Genomic DNA, 17710 nt, shown 5'->3' on the forward strand with positions numbered 1-17710 from the left:
CAAGGTCAAAAGTAGAAGACAATAGACTGACAAGGCCAGGAGAGCCTAGTTTCCCTGTTACTCAAAAACCTAAGGAGTGGCCAAATCAATTGAACCATCTGGTTAAAAGGAAGGAATGCACCAATCAGCACAACACCAAAAGGCCTGAACAACCAAAGAAGACAACTAAAGTGGATGATCACAGAATTCTTTCCTTGGTTAAAAAAAAAGAACCTGTCACAACATCTGACCAAGTGAAGAATACTCTCAAGGAGGTAAATGGATCATTGTCAAAGACTAAAATCACAAGATGCCTTCATGAATGTAAACACAGAGGGCTTACAGCAGGTGCAAACAACTCGAGAACACTGTCTGCAAAGTTCTGGAAAATACATATATATTTGGACAGATGAAGGCAAGATTAATTTTATCTGAATGATGGGAAAAGTATGGAGAGAAACAACCTATGAACTGAAGCATGCTACATCACATGTGGAGGTAGTATTATGACATGTCTATTTATGATGTGACTGCTGATAGAAGTACCAGGCTTCTAGACTGCAGGCAAAGGCTTTTTATCCAAATATTAAACTAATCCTTATATTTAAAGTTTCCGCCACTTGTATGTGCGATCTCATTCTTTTAGTCACCATCCAGAGTTTGTGATTATAGGTGAGGGTAGGGATGTAGATTGACCTCTGAAAATGGGGGACTGTGTATTATATTTTGCTAAAACCCTTTAAGTAAAGCTAAAGGTTTGCACTTAAAATCACATATTAACTTTTTGAGGTAACATCACATTGTTCAAATGCTTCCTGACCTAACTGTAGACGCTCATTTCCAAAAGGACTTTAGAGTTTCTGAATAGGCTGCACAAAATAAACCTGCAGTCTGCAGACATATGGGGGAAATTAACACATGAATGGCTTAAAAAAAAATAAAATAAATAACATAATGGGAACCCCTGGAGACTTAAATATTTTACTTTATTCATTAATTTGGAATTGAGCAGCTCATTTGAACAAAAATTAGGTTTTGATGAGTCACCAGTGACTAAATTTTAAGGTAACCAAATGCCATCTTAACGATCAGGAGGTGCTCAAAGTGAACTATTCATGAGTAAACAGAGTGCAATTCCAAATAACTATTTACAGTATTTCAGTCCACCTTAAATCTCAACTGTTAAAGAACTCTAACATGGTTCAGATGCAGAATCGTTTCCTTCTTGCTCATCCTCCATGTTGAAGACACACTGCTTCTTCCTGTGTCCCAACTCAATCATGTCTGTTCCAGGGAGACTCAGTTTTCTCTTGTAAAGAGATCCAAGGTTACACAACCACGGAGATCTCTCAGAGGAGCAACCCAGCTTGTGAGATGAACTCCCCTCCACTGAGCTTTGAGGGTTAGGTGGGTGAAGTGTGGAGGATCTTGTAATATCCAAGCCTGAATCATCAAGCTGCAACTCCATATCCGAGGTTTGTCTGTGTGTTATTGAATCAGTTACCCTTTCTTCTGGAAGATTTTTACAAGCATCCCTGTCATTGTTAGAGGGAAGAGTGTCCAGTTCGCAGACCCACCGGTCAGAGTCACTTCCACATTTCATCTGGACATCCAGAAGATTCGGCTGCTCTCTCAGACAGTCTCTCTTGTCATTTTTCGCTCCTTCTCTGAGAGCAACAGAAGCAGAGTGATTAAAGATATATCGCCTGCTTCGGCCCAAGAGTCGACATCCTCCTTTTCCTCCACCTTTTCCCTGCTGCCTCGATTGCCTGCTGAAGACGTTGACATTTGACTTGTCAGAATCCTCAGAGCTCCCATCGTACGGGTCCAAATCCTACAATCATAACAAGCGCACACATTTTAATTCATGATCAGCAAAGTGCATTTTCAACACAAATGGATGAATGAGAAGAGAACGCATACCAAAGAATAACAGCCATGCCTTTCTGCAGGCTTAAGCGTTAATGGCAACACCCTCCTTGAGGCCCCACTCTCTGGTGCACTGCTCACACATCCCTACACACAACCACCAGAGGTTCAACATCAACAAGTTGGCAGTTATCTTTACAAAGATCGGTGCATGTCTGGCTGCACTTATGTGTCATTTAACACATAAGTGTTAAATGATCACTGAAACTGTTTTTTCCCTGCTATCTGAAAAATGCTTAAACTATACTATATACTTCCTAATTTGATTAATATTTCAGTGTCTCTGTGCAAGTTTTGCCCAAATGATGAATTCAAGCAGTACCATGGTACTGGTGTCGGACCATCTTGGACTGATTTCGGAGTCAGAATCTGTGCTGGACTCCATGTTGCACATCTCCTAACAGAAAAGAAAGGTCATACCAGTCCAAAAGTATGCAAGTGGTCTAAGAAGAATGCAGAGCACCTGCAGATGGGTATTGGGTAAATATTCTTACCGTGTAATTTAAAGTAAGCTGGTCCATACTGCTGGGTGCTTGCCTATCAGTGCTGTCTGAATGTAGAAAACTATATGTAGGTAGGTTACAGTGCAAAAGACAGCCAATAACATATATGGGTGATTTTTTTATTTATTTTTTTGGAAAGGATTGTGCACATGTTAAGTTGACACCACAAATGACAGGAATTAACTAGAAAAATAACACGTCCAAGGAGGAAAAAAATTCAATAGCAATCACTAATACCTGGAAGTGAACGTTGTCGTCTTCTCCTGTGTGCCATGATATTTGGCGCGTGAAAGAAATTTTCTTTGGAAATAACGCAAATATGTCGAGATAAGATGGTCAGGAATGCTGGCAGCTTAATTAAAGAGCAGGTGCCTTAAACAGGAAACAGCCAAGTGTGGCCACAGTCAGGTGAGTAATCTACACAACTGCACAGTCACAAGTTTTAAACACCACAGACTTTGCTAATTTCAAGATTGTGACAAAATAATACGTCCGGTAGTTGCTTTTTCAAAATAAAACGTGAACCGGTCCTACGGTTCTTTAAGATTTAAAGCTTATTCTAACTAAAATGTAAACATATTTTTGTATTTCTTGTATGAAATATATATTGTAAACTGTACTTAAAAAAAAAACAGCAACTTGATACTAAGCTTAAACGTGGGGTTGATCAATACTAACTTACTTTTGAAAAATAAAAAATAAAAGTTTTAGATATTTGCACAGCTTAATGTGTGCCAGTATCTAAAATTTTTATTTTTTATTTTTCAAATTTTAAATATTTATTTAGTTTTAAATACAATCAAGTCTTGTTTATGGGAGCTTGTTTCCGTCTCTGAAAAAAACTAACAACAACAAAAATAAATAAACAAAATAAATAAACTTATTCCTGAATAAAGTGGAAATTTCGAAATTTCGAAAAATAATATTAAAATTAAAATCAAAATATGTGGCTGACTCAAACTTCTGTGTTAAGCTGATATTGTGAGGTCTTAGATAAAACTGTCAAAACTTGTTGAAACCAGTCGCATCTCTTCCACCAGTTCCACCGTGAACCATTGGGGGGAACGGGAGAGTCGGCCGCTCGCATCCGTGCGTAAGATCCGGCCTGGGGGAAAGGGATGAATGTTAATTTCAAAGATGGCGGCGGAGGGAGGAGGGAAGGAGATGAACGAAATTAAAACTCAGTTCACCACTCGGGAAGGCGTCTACAAACTCCTCACTCACTCCGAATACAGCCGTCCTAACAGGGTGCCTTTCAATTCACAAGGCTCCAACCCCGTCAAGGTCTCTTTCGTGAACGTCAACGACCAGTCGGGCAACGGCGACAGGATCTGTTTCAATGTGGGCCGTGAGCTCTACTTCTACATCTACAAAGGCGTTAGAAAGGTAGCATGCTAATGTGGCTTATGCCTGTGGAAATTCGCTATGCTGCAAGTTAAAATGCCACACTGCTGCGTGAGGTGTTGCAGGAGCTTATGCGTGTCAAGTCACTCTGACAGGTACTTGACTTTGAAATTAGCTGGAAGCTAGCTACTTAGCTCAAAGCTAGCATATTAGTTAGCTAGCCAGCGTAACTGGCTAACGTTAGCAAGCCAGTAGCTACCCCGAGGCCAGGGGCTAAAACTCCCGTCTCCTCTCCGCCACTCTGTTTAGATTCACTTGATGGCGGGTTTTTGTAGTTTTGCAAATATCATGTTGGTGAAGTTGACCTACTGTAACGATTCAAGTTGTCAGAGCTTAAGTTGCGATTATAACGGGCTTGGTTTGTGATAAAACTGTCATTGTCAGCATTGACAGATTTATGTTGCCACCCTTGACACCTGTGGAAGACCTTTTGACTGACAGATGTCGACAGTCACGGTGATGCGGATACATGCAGTAACTGCTGCCGTAATGGCACTCTGATTTTGGATTAAGAATTCTTCTTGAGAGGCTGAGCTAATCAAACTGAGCTGATTTGGTATATTGTTGGTATTCAATAACAATCAAAGGGCACATACTGTTATTGTGATCTGCTACCCCGTAGTTGAGCATAACGTGGAAATCACATCGCAAATAATATGAATACAGGGCTTCGCTGTCATTCGGTATCAAAATAAACTTTTCACGTTACTGTTGATAAAAATATGTTGTCGCACATCACAGACTGAATGAGCCGATTGTTAAATTGAACCTGTGTATAAAAGCATTTTCCATATTCACACACAAACATGTCATGTGTAGCCAATTTTCAGATTGAAATAGTTGTATCCTGGTTGAAAGTCTGCCATACATTTGGGCTGTTTGAAGCAACTGGGAAAAGGAAACAACTCCTGTGACCTCAGGGTTTTTTATAGGCGCAAGTTAACTTAGAAAATGTTAAATGCCAGGTTACTTAACAGTTGGGAATTACTTCGAGTCATATATTTTGGAAGGATTGGTAAGTGAGGAATTGTAAGAGATTTATTCTCATATATTGTAGCAGGCATACTTTTTGAAAATAAAAAACAAACAAGCTTGAAAATGTACAGCAGCTAGTGTTGTGAAGTCTTACCTCCACCACTGTTGGCACATACTGGTTTTTGGAAAACATCTGCATTGTTACCCTTGAAGCCAATGTGTAATACAGCAGGTATGTTTAGTTGTATTATTATTATTATAAGGTGATAAAGTTTTCTTTCAGCCTTTGTCTCTGCCCTTGTGAAGCAGAAGTCTTGTGACTTTGTACTTTTTAGTGGACTCTTGATCAAGACCTCCACTGACATGTTTGCTCTTTGAGGCAAGACAAAAACAGTCCAAGGCGCATGTCATGGAAATAGAGGAACCCCTGAGTCATCACCTTACCCTGAAAAGAATTTTCCGTTCTACCAGTTGTTCAAACTGTTAATCATTAACAAATTTAACTGTTGTGTTATATTAGCTATCTGCAATGTATGTACTGCAGCTTCTTCACAGTAGTATAATTCTGTTTCCTTGGAATGGCTAAAACAACTGCTTTTGGATCAGTTTCTCTATAGAGAAAAGGCATGCTCTTGCTCTTTATGCTCTTCTGTGTGTTTTTCAATGTTTAGTATTTTGCTACCAGTCACTTGTCTTATACGCTTGGTTCAAGATGCTTGATTTAAAACGCACTGGCTCAGAGTCTTAAAGGCAGAGCTGATTGGCTTTTTTCAGTTTGATATAAAACACGGCACTCTCAGCTGCTATGGTTTATTACTGATAGTGTGAGTAGGTATAGACTTTGCCATGCAGTAGAGTAGATGGTCATTTTAGATATTTCAAGGTTGCTGCAGTCATATGCATTCATTCCCCTCTTGCAATCTTGGTCTCTGTTTTCAGGCCGCTGACTTGAGCAAGCCCATAGACAAGCGCATTTACAAGGGAACGCAGCCCACGTGTCATGACTTCAACCACCTCACAGCTACAGCAGAGAGCGTGTCCTTGCTGGTGGGTTTCTCAGCAGGACAGGTACAGCTTATTGACCCTATCAAGAAGGAGACAAGCAAGCTCTTCAATGAGGAGGTAAGTCTAAAGGACACAGGTTAGAATAACATCTGTATACTATTTTGTAGTATTGTTTAAGTTGCACCTTATTGTCACTGTACATATTTTTTTTTTAGGAACCAGGAAGTGAAATGTGGTGCTTGCATGTCATCCAATCCCACAGAAATTGATTATCTTCTACTTTACAATTAATTTACAACTGATAAGATTTTTCGTATTTTAAATGCATTGACATTCTTATGTATTTAAGGCATCTTAATGACAAAAAATTGAAATTTGTCCAATATATTTGGTTACTTGACCAGAACATTACCAAATGGCCCAAAGCTTGTTGTAGTAAAAACTTAAAGCTTGTTGAGCATACCAATTTTACTGTACTAAAATAAATTTTTTTGTCTTCCCCTTCTCTTCTGCTCTTTCCTACCTCTCCTGCCTCTCAAACCTCAACCTAATTTTTCTCCTGACAGAGATTAATAGACAAGTCCAGAGTAACATGTGTGAAATGGGTGCCAGGCTCAGAGAGTCTGTTTCTAGTGTCTCATGCCAGTGGGAATATGTACCTGTACAATGTGGAGCATACCTGCGGCACCACAGCGCCACACTACCAGCTACTCAAACAGGGAGAGAATTACTCTGTGCACACTTGCAAGAGTAAATCCACGAGGAACCCTCTCCTTAAATGGACTGTAGGAGAGGGAGCTCTGAATGAGTTTGCCTTCTCTCCGGATGGGAAGTTCCTCGCCTGTGTAAGCCAAGACGGCTTCCTACGGGTGTTCAACTTTGATGCTGTTGAGCTTCACGGCACCATGAAGAGCTATTTTGGTGGTTTGTTGTGCGTGTGCTGGAGCCCTGATGGAAAATATATAGTTGCGGGTGGAGAGGACGATCTAGTGACTGTGTGGTCGTTCTTGGACTGCAGGGTCATTGCTCGAGGTCACGGCCACAAGTCGTGGGTGAGTGTGGTGGCTTTTGACCATTATACCACTAGTGTGGAGGAGAGCGACCCGATGGAGTTCAGTGGCAGCGATGAGGACTTCCAGGATCAGATGATCCATTTTGGACGAGACCGGGCCAACAGTACACAGTCTCGACTTTCCAAGCGTAACTCCACAGACAGCCGGCCTGTTAGTGTTACATACCGGTTTGGCTCAGTGGGGCAGGACACTCAGCTGTGCCTATGGGACCTCACCGAGGACATCCTTTTCCCGCATCTTCCCCTCTCACGGACACGGACACATACTAACGTGATGAATGCTACCAGCCCTCCTGCGGGTGCTACAATAATCACTAACACCTCTAGTAACACTACTAATGGAAATAACAGTGGTGCCAATACTCCTGGTATTAACTCCATCGCTGCTACTTTACCACGTTCCAACAGCCTTCCCCATTCTGCTGGCACCACAACAACGACGGCAAACAATACCAACAAAGCCAGCAGTGGCGGTGGAATCAGTAGTGGTATTATGGACAGCGCCATCGCTACAGGTGTGAGTAAGTTTGCCACGCTGTCACTCCATGATCGGAAGGAGCGGCACCACGAGAAGGACCACAAACGCAACCACAGCATGGGTCACATCAGCAGCAAGAGCAGTGACAAGCTCAACCTGCTGACAAAAACCAAAACAGACCCTGCCAAGACTCTGGGCACTCTGCTGTGCCCGCGCATGGAGGACGTGCCCCTCCTCGAGCCCCTCATCTGTAAAAAAATAGCACACGAGAGACTGACTGTACTCATATTTTTAGAGGACTGTTTAGTGACTGCTTGTCAGGAGGGATTTATTTGCACATGGGCGAGGCCAGGCAAAGTGGTAAGTTCTTTTTAATGTAGGAAATGGGAGGAAATTTGAAATGATGGCGCTTATGAGTCAATAAAGCAGTTAAGAAACTAAACTTATTTTGAATGCATACATTAAATTGTGGATATTTGGAATACGATTTATAGCTTTTATAGTCAAATTGCCACTGAAGTAATAAACATAAGTTATAAGACTTTGTTTAATGTACACCTGCTTTCCAATGCCCAAGTTTCAGGGGGAGAAAAACACATCCTATGCTATGACAATACAGTTTGTGGTTATATAATCCAATAAGATAGAATTTTCTGTGGACCTGTCAGAATAAGGAAGACATAAGATGTTTTCATTGGTTCAACATAATCATCCCACAATGCATAGCCAACAAGTCATTTGCATATGTGGTCACATTCAGAGGGTTATGGTTGGGTTCTTGTCATCGGATGCATTTCCTGTTCAACAAGATGGTCAAATTTCATCAAGCTCAGACACACTCAAATCTCGGACACACTTTGTTTTTTTGTTTTTGTTTTTTTAAATCTCTTAGTTTTTATTTTCCATTAGCAAAGCAATGATCAAATCATGCAGGTGATATAAGCAGCTTCTCAGTTATAGTTACACTGTTGATTTCTCCAGTTAAAATGACTTAATTTTCTGCCATTAGTGACACTTAAATTGTTAATTCTGTAAAAGCTCCATTCAAGCTGTCTCTTGGTTAATGTGCTTCCTTCAGTCCACTGACTGTTTTGTGATGAAGACATTATCGCTATGCAACCACTATCTATGTTGATTTTTGTTGCCCGGAAAACAATTAGCTATCAAATTAAGATTTTGTGTTGGTATGTTTCAGCTGTGATACCAGTTATCAACATCAGATCTTATTTTCAGGTTTGAGATGCAGGTTGTGAACAGGTTGGCTTAATCATTGTTAGTCTTCATTAAAGCTGCGACCAGTTTAGGCCAGCTGATCGCACACCTAAACTGTTTGGATTTGATAAACTGCTATTGAATCCCAACCCTGCTCATATTTCAGCCTTTATGCTAATGGCTCTGTATTTGCTCAGGCTCTCTGCACTTCCTCACACGCTTACAGCAAAATATGTTTGTGCACACTTGCATATCCAGAATGGCGCAGATAGTCTGGAATATGCAGCATAATTAAAAGTCTACTTTCTATTGAAAAGACATTCATATGGTTAAAAAATGCTTTAATGCTGAGGCTGTGGAAAAGTTATTTTTTTAATACGAAACCCATGGCTACAGAGAAGTGTGTTGTGTTAAGGATCAGGTGCATTAGAAATGTTAAAAAAAAAGGTCAAATGTTAATAAAGGTCCCATCAGGAGGGTGATAAGGCTAGTTATAAAGTGAAGTGCCTTGATCACTAATGTTATTACACCAACCATTTACTTAAACCGCTGTGCACAGGCTCTTCATTTCTCGCAGCGGTTGGAATATGGAAAGAATGGACGCATTTTCTAATGAGCTGTTTGTTGTTTGATTTTTTTTAATTTTTTTTTTTTCCTTTCTTTGCTTCAGTATGTGGACTTTCCCAATGCAAATCTCCTTGTTTTCCTTTTTTCAGGGTTTATTGTCATCCCAAAACCAAGCCAGCTCTCCCAGTGGAACAGTAGTATAGCCACAATATTTCTGCTGCTAAAGAACCCTGCAACCCAGAGTCTGATGCTGCTCTTCACCCTGCAAGCATTGCAAGTTTTCCTTTTCTTTTCTACCCCTCCCTCTCCCAGTTTTGTTAATGGCTTTTCTGTTGTTTTTTTGTTTTATCACTCACTCGACCTAGAGGAGGAATGGAACAGGAAAAGGTGTGGTGCAATTGTGGACTATTGTGCTTTTGTTCTTGAGTTTTAATACATTTTAGATTTTTTTTTTTTTTTAATCTTTTTTGTTTGTGTGTGTGTGTGTGTGTGTGTGTGTGTGTGTGTGTGTGTGTTTGCGTGCGTGCGTGTGCGTGCGCGCGTGTCAAATCTCATTAGGCTTTTCTGGAATTAATGCTTGGCTTTGTTAGATGCAAACCAGACAACTGTGGCTTGAGACTAAAGGGATAGTTCATTTAATTTTCATAATAATCTCTTTTTTTATTTTAATGTTGTCATTTAACCCAACTCTGGGTTACTGACTAAAACTGAACTTTAGAAGAACTATCCTTTTATGACCAAGTGCGTAAGCATCTGAAATTTTTGCATCCATCCACATTCACCCACCACTTCTCTTTTCTTGAATAGAATCTCCCCGTTGATGACTTTGCACTGATTTTTGTTAGCTACTTTGTCGTTTTTTTGTTTTATAACTTCTCTAATGGAACAAAAAAAGAGAGTTGAGGATTGCCTTGTTCCACTTGGCTTTACCATCCTCAGTCTTGAAATCTGAATCTATATAGCTGGATGCTGCAATCATAGTCTTTTTAAAGAAAAAAAAAAGGTTTGCACTTAAATTAGTTTATAGAAGAATATGGCTTTACATTTTTTGGGTGTGCTCAGAACTCACAGATGGCTAACAGTAGGTCAAGAAAATGATAAAAAATACAATTAAAACCTTTATCTATTGAGCATTTATTTTAATATTATTTCAGATTTAAATCTGCTCTGTATCATAATGTGTATATTGTAATTAATTGATTTGATGGGGGCCTAAGCAAACTACCATTACTCCAGTGGAAGTTTTGTCATTGATAGTTATATTTCTAAAGCCTAAAGTATACATATTAATAATATTAAAATAATCTTGAATACACTGTTTGCTGTTTTCATTCATTCCTGCACTCACGCCTAATTCATTTGGTATAACAAAAAGCTGTAATGTCTGTCGCGTGGAATTGTCAGTGGAAGTGTGGCAGATACTTGAATCTTAATGCTGCTCAACTTCAGAACTGCTGTTTTTAATTTATTTTATTATTTTTCTCCAGATTGAAATTTTAACTAATGAAAGACGAAAAACAGACAAACACAACAAAGGAGGAGGCATTCCCATTTGACAGTAATGCATTTTTAATGCACTGATAATAATGTCATAAGTGACCCCTGCATTAGATGGAAAGCTGATAGAGCTTAGATTACCCACTTTCTCATCAGTTCATTCTGTTAACATGTCAGGAGTTTGTCGATAATATGCCAGCTTTGAACAGAGTTTAATGACAACATTATACAAATGGTGCTTGATGAGTTTTTCTTTTCACTCCAGTAATGCTTCACAATGATGTGCAGACTGAGTCACAGTCCGATTTAAAGAGCTCACAGCTCTGAGAGAAATGAAAAGCAACAGTCCCTCAAGTGAAGGGGTATGGAGGTACTGGCCAAGCTACATTTTTGCATCCAACAAACATACAAATATCCTTTTTAAACCTAATCTGCAGTCGGTTTTTAAGCATAACTGCAAAATCTGTTTCCAAACACAACACTGACGCTGAGGGCTGTTGAAGTTCTGGTTCTTGACATTTGTACAGGAAGACTGGGCCTTTTTTAAATTCTGTATTTCAAGGACTTCCATCACATCTCTACAAATCTAAAAAAAAAAAATTAACCCCAGCTCTGAATGTTTTCACATTTATTACTTTTTACAACTTTAAATCCCAGCAGATTAATTAAAGCTACTGTGTGGAATGTGAAGATTTCCAGGTAAGGTAGCGCACTCTCCAACTGGACCTCTCCTATTTTACTGGGGGGAAAAAAAATTCCCTGATCTCAGGTTTTCCTCAATCTTTTTGTCAGCTTCTGGGAAAATGTGAGTCAACAAAGTTAGTGGAGATTTGAAATGTCCCTTTGTCTTTAAAAAAATCCAGCTGTTAGAACTTCCAGAGTATTACAGTGAAGTCGAACTATAATTATGTAGAGGCAGTCTCAGTCTCATTCAAGTAATGTTTAAACTTCTCAAAGTGGTTTTTGTAAAAATAGCTGGGAGGTCAGAGCAGGGTAGCAAATTGAAGACGTCTGTGTGCACTTTTCCTTTTTTTTTTTTGGGGGTCAATGTTAAAATTGGCTTAATCTTTTGATTCAAAGTTGTACAATCTCAAACAAGCCCAAGTGGTGTGGCTGCTTTTTGCAGGTGTCGTATTGCTTTACAAGAAGTTCCCATTCAATTTTTAAGAGTTGTAAACAAACAAAACCTGACAAAGTCAAGTAAAACTAAACCTCCATACTCTTAATCCAACGGATGAAAAAATATGCCGTTTATGAATTTCCGTTGTCAGTTTGGGGCAGCAGTTAAGTGTCGAGATAACAGGTTTTATGGTCTTCTGTGACTCACGTCTCAAGCACAGTTGTGATGTTTTACAGACGTGTCTTCTCAAGTTATCCATTTCAGTACAGGTCTAGCCAGTATTAAAAGGTTTGGTTTTTTTTAATGTAATACTTCCTGTTTTTTGGCTCTCAGCAGCCTCCATGTTTTCTATCCAGAGGTGGCATATAGTAGGTCTTGAAAGCTGCATGGTGTGAGTCATCCCGGGGCTGTGAAGAGAGTAGATGCAACCAAATGAAAGGCCATATCAAAAAACATCATCAGGGCACTTGGCTAGTGGTATTAATTTGATTCTTCAAATATATTTTTCTAGTGACCATTAATATACCTTTTATTTTTTTATTTCACTGCATTTGTGTAATGCTCTTGCTAGATGTTATTCCCAGAAGCTATAATGAAGAATTCAAAAATGTGAAAATCCTGATGTCTGTGTCATACTGGTGTTTACCTTGGCCAACTGTGACTGGCACTTTTTGGATGTGATAGTTGGCAGTGTGCCTCTGTGAGTGACGGTAAATGTGGGCATAGTGGAGACTGGGAAGGAGATCTGCGGTCCCGGTACAACCACGTTGAGCTTGGGCAGCTCTGCTGGATAATGAGGGATGTTCCGTCGGATGAGGGTGTCTGCTACATGCTTCATGTTGTGCTGGAGAGAGAGAAAGTATCAGATGTAATTTGGGGGATTTTATTGGAGCTAACTTTTAGAGCTTGAGCTTACACTCATTAAAGGTGTTTGTCTCGTGTGTCTCCCTCTCAGTTGTTTCCCAACTCGAGCTGGTCGACAGATATGGTCAACTGAGTTTTGTGTCACACAACTTCCGATTACATCCATAGTCCCAGAAACTCTGTGAAGACTCTCGGCCTTCTTTTCTGCCATCCTAGGAGAAGAAACACAAGAGCAAGCAAATTTGTATTTATTTAAAGTCCTTCAGCAATACACTCAAACTGTGACTTTGATACCAAGGACGGCTATAATTTAACTTCTGGAAAATATTAGTTATCAGTTAAGATATATAAATACAATTAAGCACTTCACCTTATTTCCCTAAAGTATGTGTGCCTTAGGGCTGTTTCGGCAGTGATTCGTTCATCGGAGTCATAGGCAAGCATCTGGTAGAGGAGAGACAGAGCTGGAGCTGGGCATTTGGGGATTAACCGTGAGATGCCAGTGCCTTTTTTTGGAGGGAAGTTGAAATGCATCGCTCTAGACCTGCACAGACATTACAACACCAGGACAAGCATAGCTGAGCACATTAAACTTCTGTACAAAAAAGTGAAGTCTGATTAGCTGATTTTGTTTTGTGTAATAACCTTAGCATATTTAATGAAGCCATGCAGAATTTTGTGATAATTGGAGTGGGTCTAAAATTGTGTGTGTAATTTGGAAAAGTTTGTAACAGAGTTTAAATGTATTTTCAGCCCTAGATCCCTCCCCAGTGTACTTGGAGTACTTCATTACATTTCTTAAAGTTGTAAAAAAAAAAATCAGCTGAATCTAAAATATTCATACAGTTCAACCATTAATGGAAGGACCTGTATTCACAACTTATTTGTGCCGCTTTCGGTCACATGTAATGACCATAATGAACCGTAATAAACATAATGACCACCTACTGCTTGAACTTTTGGAGCAGACTTTGATCTGGTGTTCCCAAAATATCATGAATCTTGGCAATCTGGTCCAACTCGTTGGTTCCAGGGAAGAGAGGATTCAAGCTGAAACACACAGGTATTAATGACACAGCAAAGCCATTTACACAGGTTTCATTTCACATTTGTTTATGCTGGGGGTGGGAAGACAGGAGGTCGAATTACACCGAAAGCTGAGAATGCAAAGAAGGGCAAAGGCACTGCTGTTGTACAAGGAATGAAGTTTAACTGAAATGCGATGCCCTCTAGCCAAACTTCAAGTATTACAGGTGAAATTCTGTGCCGCACAAGATACCTCATGATTTCAAAGAAGACACAACCGGCGCTCCAAATGTCCATCTTAAGGCTGTAATACCCGTCGGTGAGCAGGCACTCGGGGGCTCTGTACCAGCGTGTGGAGATGTACTCTGTGTGTGGCGGCTTCGAGTACACGCTCCGACACGAGCCAAAATCGCCAAGCTTCAAAATGTTTTGCTGCAAGTTTCACAAATAAATGTTAAAAATGACACTGAAAATAAAAGTACAACTATTAAGTTCTTGAAAGTCTGATTACTGCAATGATGCATCTCACCTTTATAAGAATGTTTTCTGGTTTTACATCTCTGTGAAAGATCCCACAGCTATAAAAGAGAACACAGCCTCAGGATACCCAAATAATGCCTTTATTTAATCATTTCATGTGAACTTGACTGTTTCGTTTTTACCTGTGCATGTGTTCAAGCGACTTGCAGAGCTGGTACATGTAGTGCTTTACTGTATGTTCAGGCAGAGGTGTTTTTCTTCCTGCAAGGAATAAAAACAGTTTTGATCCTTAAGCAGCTACAAAGCGAGCCTAAAAGTTAAAGTGACTCCCTGTCAGATTTAAACTCACCTTGTATGAACTCATAGATATTCATTTCCATCAGCTCACATATCAAAGATACCCTTCCAGTTTCCTTGTCACTGAAACATTTAATGTTAAATTAACATGACGTGCCATATCATACAGAGGTTTAACTATGTGACAGGCAACACTTACAAGATCAGTTCATGTAGCTGGACAATATTTGCATGAGGGCTCAGTCTCTTCATTGCCTGGACTTCCCGCAGATTGTTGGCCTGCTCCAGACTTAACAGAGTAAACCATTAGCACATTTAATATGGCTATTGTATAAATAAAGGTTGCTTACAAAAAAAGTCATAAGGTAGCTAAATTTCATTTTAGGGAACTGGATAAAATGCATGCAGCTCTATATCTTAGGTATATATGACAAAAGCATTGGTACAGTGTATATGGTGCACACAGATTAGGTTTGCAAAGTCGCAACTGAACAAACCACAAGACTTCTGGAACAATGTGCTATGGACAGATGAGACCAAAGTGGAGATGCTTGGCCACAGCAGTGCTTAAATGAGGAAATGCAATGATGGGAATCAACGCTGTGAAGAACAGCGGGCAAAAGAATTCAAGTCACACAGGAAATAGTCCCTTCCACTGACTGCTGTTAAAAGTGGTTGTACAAAATACTGAATCACAGGGTGTTTTTCACACAGTGCTTCTGCATTTTGGCTTAACTTTGGTTAAATAAATAAGTATTGACACATTGTAATATATCATGTGTTTTTGTTCATCTCAGGCTGTATTTACCCAATTTTAAGACGCGAGGACCAGATGAATTTTTATTATGTCCTGACACATAAAACCTTAGAGCTGACAGTATTTTTTTTAGCTTTTATTGTGATAATACAGGGATGTTGGGAGGGAGTGCAGAGGAAAGACACTCAGTAAATGGCTTTCGGGCGCTACGCCCACACATATGGGTTGCCTTCTTAATTCAGTGAGCTACACCAGGCTTACCAGATTTAATGGCCATAACTGGTGCATTATTGTGAACAGAATACTCAACTGCTGACTTATGTATCAATTGCCCTTACAAAGCAGAGTATGGAGGAACTGCACATCACTAACTGACAGTTAGTACCAGAGTACATACCTGTTTATTGTCTGCTTCATGGTTTTACATGCATAAAACTTCCCATCTTTTAAGCTCTGAGTTTTCAGGACCTCTGAAAATGTGCCTTCCCCAATTTTCTTGATTATTTTGTAGCCTGCAACAATTCATTAAAAAAAGACATACAAAAGTTTTTCAAAAACAAGAATACATTATTTCTCATATTAATATTATGAATCATTTAAACTGTGTGTGTAATTGCACAGGAAAAAAACAAGTCTGCCTAATCTAGAGGGAAATCCTGTGCTCCACAGACAGTAAAAACTAGAACACGCCCCACTGGACAATAAAGCCCATGATAATTTTGGTGGGAGACAGGGAGCTGTCATTCTCTAATTTATAGCCCTCAACATCCAATTGAAGACATTTTGTCTTCAAACTGTGAGAAAACAATGAAGACTATTAATTTATCAAACATGTAAGTTGGTATAAAATCATTTTCTTCATACATCCAACAGTCAAAACCCAAAGATAGTGTACTGTCAAAGAATGTAGAGGTCAACCTATTACCCATATAGAAACTAGGGTCTTTCAGAATTTGTTACTTACAAATGTAGCTTTAATTTTAATGATTTTAACTAACTGGTAATAACTATTTTACTCCTTCTATCACTTCTCTCCACCCACTCCACCCTGCCTGAACTCTCTTGGTCACCTCTTGGTCACTGCTCCTTGCTTGGGACGCTTGACCCCAACTCATCTACCTTCACTACCTCTACTCCTTGCATCCTCATCTTTTGTACCAACTCATTTTGTATAACAAAAGCTGTAACGTCTGTAGTATGGAAATGTTAAAAGTGGAAGTCTCAAGTTTTGTACCTGTCTTTTTCTAATTCACACACATAAGAAATACACGAAAGAACCCACAAGAGCAAAATCACTTCGTGTCATCTATAAAGGAGATTTACTTTTGTGTGACTGCAGCTTTGAAAATCCGTATAGCTAAATTCAAACCAGATAACATCATTTTTTAATGCTCTTTCTTGCTAAGAAAGCTGCTTTTTAATGTATTAACTATCCTAAATTAATAAGAAAAGTATTTTTAATATATAGGCTGTCTATTTTATTTTTTTCTTTTAATTACTGACTACTGTTTATAGTCTCTCTCTCTCTCTCTCTCTCTCGCTGTATATGTCTGGCAATAGAAATCGCAAGTACTGGCGGGTATGTACGACGCTCGCACCACTCTAACGTTACCAATTATCGGTATAATGCTGATTTAATGTATGGGAAAATATATATATAAGTAACAATAACATTTACTTAGTCAGTTACAGTTAAAACAGCTTATAGTTAGCAAATACATAAAAGACATTTGTAAAGAAACGTCGTCGATGTGTAACCCAGACAGACCTGTCATCACTCCGCTCAGCTCCTAACTAGTTACTTACGATGCATTCCTTTGAGTTTTAGACACCACCTATGCATCCACTATCCACAACATGCATATGTGGATGCTTCATTTCGCTCATGAGTTTAAATACATATATTTTTTAGCGTACTGTTGTGTCAAAAGGACATTGAAGTCGCATTGAGGGTGCTAGCCTAGCGCCATTAGCGTGAGTCCTGTTAGCTGACCGTCGCCCTGGTAACGGAGCACGCCTTCGCCCTCCACTTTGACCTGAAGGAGGAAACTGGAAACTCTAGCTGCTTCCCTCATCAGTCCGAACGTGGTTTGAATTAAAAGAAACAACAAAATATGCCCTGTCACGTATGAAAAGTGCCACTCGAGCTGAATTATTCGCAGCAGGCCCAGATATTTAGCTACAATAATTCGATTTCTTACCTTTTTTCAAGAGATGAGTGGCAGCTGTTAGTTCGGATGCTTTTTCGTTAAGATGCGGGTTGTTGTTCTGCATGTCCGCAATATTCCCCCTGTTAATCCAGTCGGTGTTAGGTGGTGTTTTGCACTCATTTCGAAGGCTTGCCCTGTTTTTCACGTCAATGAGCCAGTTTGAGTAGTGCATCATTGGTGCACATTTATTGGTAAAATAGCGACCATTGGCTTAAAAGCATACAGAAACTGGTCCCTTTGGAGCAAAGCAGCCGCTTCACCTACAGTCATATAACAAGAATAACGTTACCAGATAAGAGTCCTATTCATTCACGACCACTGTGCGCAAAAGGCGT

General features: G+C 39.5%; 3 protein-coding genes across 8 annotated transcripts; 1 reads left to right on the forward strand and 2 right to left on the reverse strand.

Moving 5' to 3' along the window:
- Window positions 1-715: 715 nt before the first annotated feature.
- LOC100702236 (uncharacterized) lies at window positions 716-2909 on the reverse strand. Of its 2 annotated transcripts, none has more exons than XM_003459553.5 (5): window positions 2649-2909; window positions 2403-2458; window positions 2231-2305; window positions 1903-1995; window positions 716-1813 (listed from the first exon to the last, which is right to left on the reverse strand). In XM_003459553.5, exons 1-5 carry the CDS (start codon window positions 2683-2685, stop codon window positions 1172-1174), a joined length of 903 nt encoding a protein of 300 aa, XP_003459601.1. In that variant the 5' UTR covers window positions 2686-2909; the 3' UTR covers window positions 716-1171. The 2 variants fall into 2 exon arrangements, with proteins under 2 accessions (XP_003459601.1, XP_005465208.1); XM_005465151.4 differs by having other exon boundaries at window positions 2403-2472.
- Window positions 2910-3459: 550 nt separating this feature from the next.
- On the forward strand, window positions 3460-10439 carry wdr20a (WD repeat domain 20a). 3 transcript variants are annotated; one of them, XM_003459545.5, is made up of 4 exons: window positions 3460-3797; window positions 5730-5912; window positions 6362-7705; window positions 9274-10439. In XM_003459545.5, exons 1-4 carry the CDS (start codon window positions 3534-3536, stop codon window positions 9325-9327), a joined length of 1845 nt encoding a protein of 614 aa, XP_003459593.2. In that variant the 5' UTR covers window positions 3460-3533; the 3' UTR covers window positions 9328-10439. The 3 variants fall into 3 exon arrangements, with proteins under 3 accessions (XP_003459593.2, XP_025756565.1, XP_005465207.1); XM_025900780.1 differs by lacking the exons at window positions 6362-7705; window positions 9274-10439 and adding an exon at window positions 6011-6343 and having other exon boundaries at window positions 3461-3797; XM_005465150.4 differs by lacking the exon at window positions 6362-7705 and having other exon boundaries at window positions 3462-3797.
- mok (MOK protein kinase) lies at window positions 9621-17703 on the reverse strand. 3 transcript variants are annotated; one of them, XM_005465138.4, is made up of 12 exons: window positions 17367-17703; window positions 15563-15677; window positions 14608-14697; window positions 14461-14531; window positions 14294-14372; window positions 14161-14209; window positions 13885-14063; window positions 13554-13655; window positions 12976-13149; window positions 12658-12817; window positions 12388-12585; window positions 9621-12148 (listed from the first exon to the last, which is right to left on the reverse strand). In XM_005465138.4, exons 1-12 carry the CDS (start codon window positions 17548-17550, stop codon window positions 12071-12073), a joined length of 1479 nt encoding a protein of 492 aa, XP_005465195.1. In that variant the 5' UTR covers window positions 17551-17703; the 3' UTR covers window positions 9621-12070. The 3 variants fall into 3 exon arrangements, with proteins under 3 accessions (XP_005465195.1, XP_005465199.1, XP_005465198.1); XM_005465142.4 differs by lacking the exon at window positions 17367-17703 and adding an exon at window positions 16934-17327; XM_005465141.4 differs by lacking the exon at window positions 17367-17703 and adding an exon at window positions 16972-17326.
- Window positions 17704-17710: the final 7 nt, after the last annotated feature.

Source organism: Oreochromis niloticus, linkage group LG19 (assembly GCF_001858045.2).
Source record: "Oreochromis niloticus isolate F11D_XX linkage group LG19, O_niloticus_UMD_NMBU, whole genome shotgun sequence".
Classification (NCBI taxonomy): Eukaryota; Metazoa; Chordata; class Actinopteri; order Cichliformes; family Cichlidae; genus Oreochromis; species Oreochromis niloticus.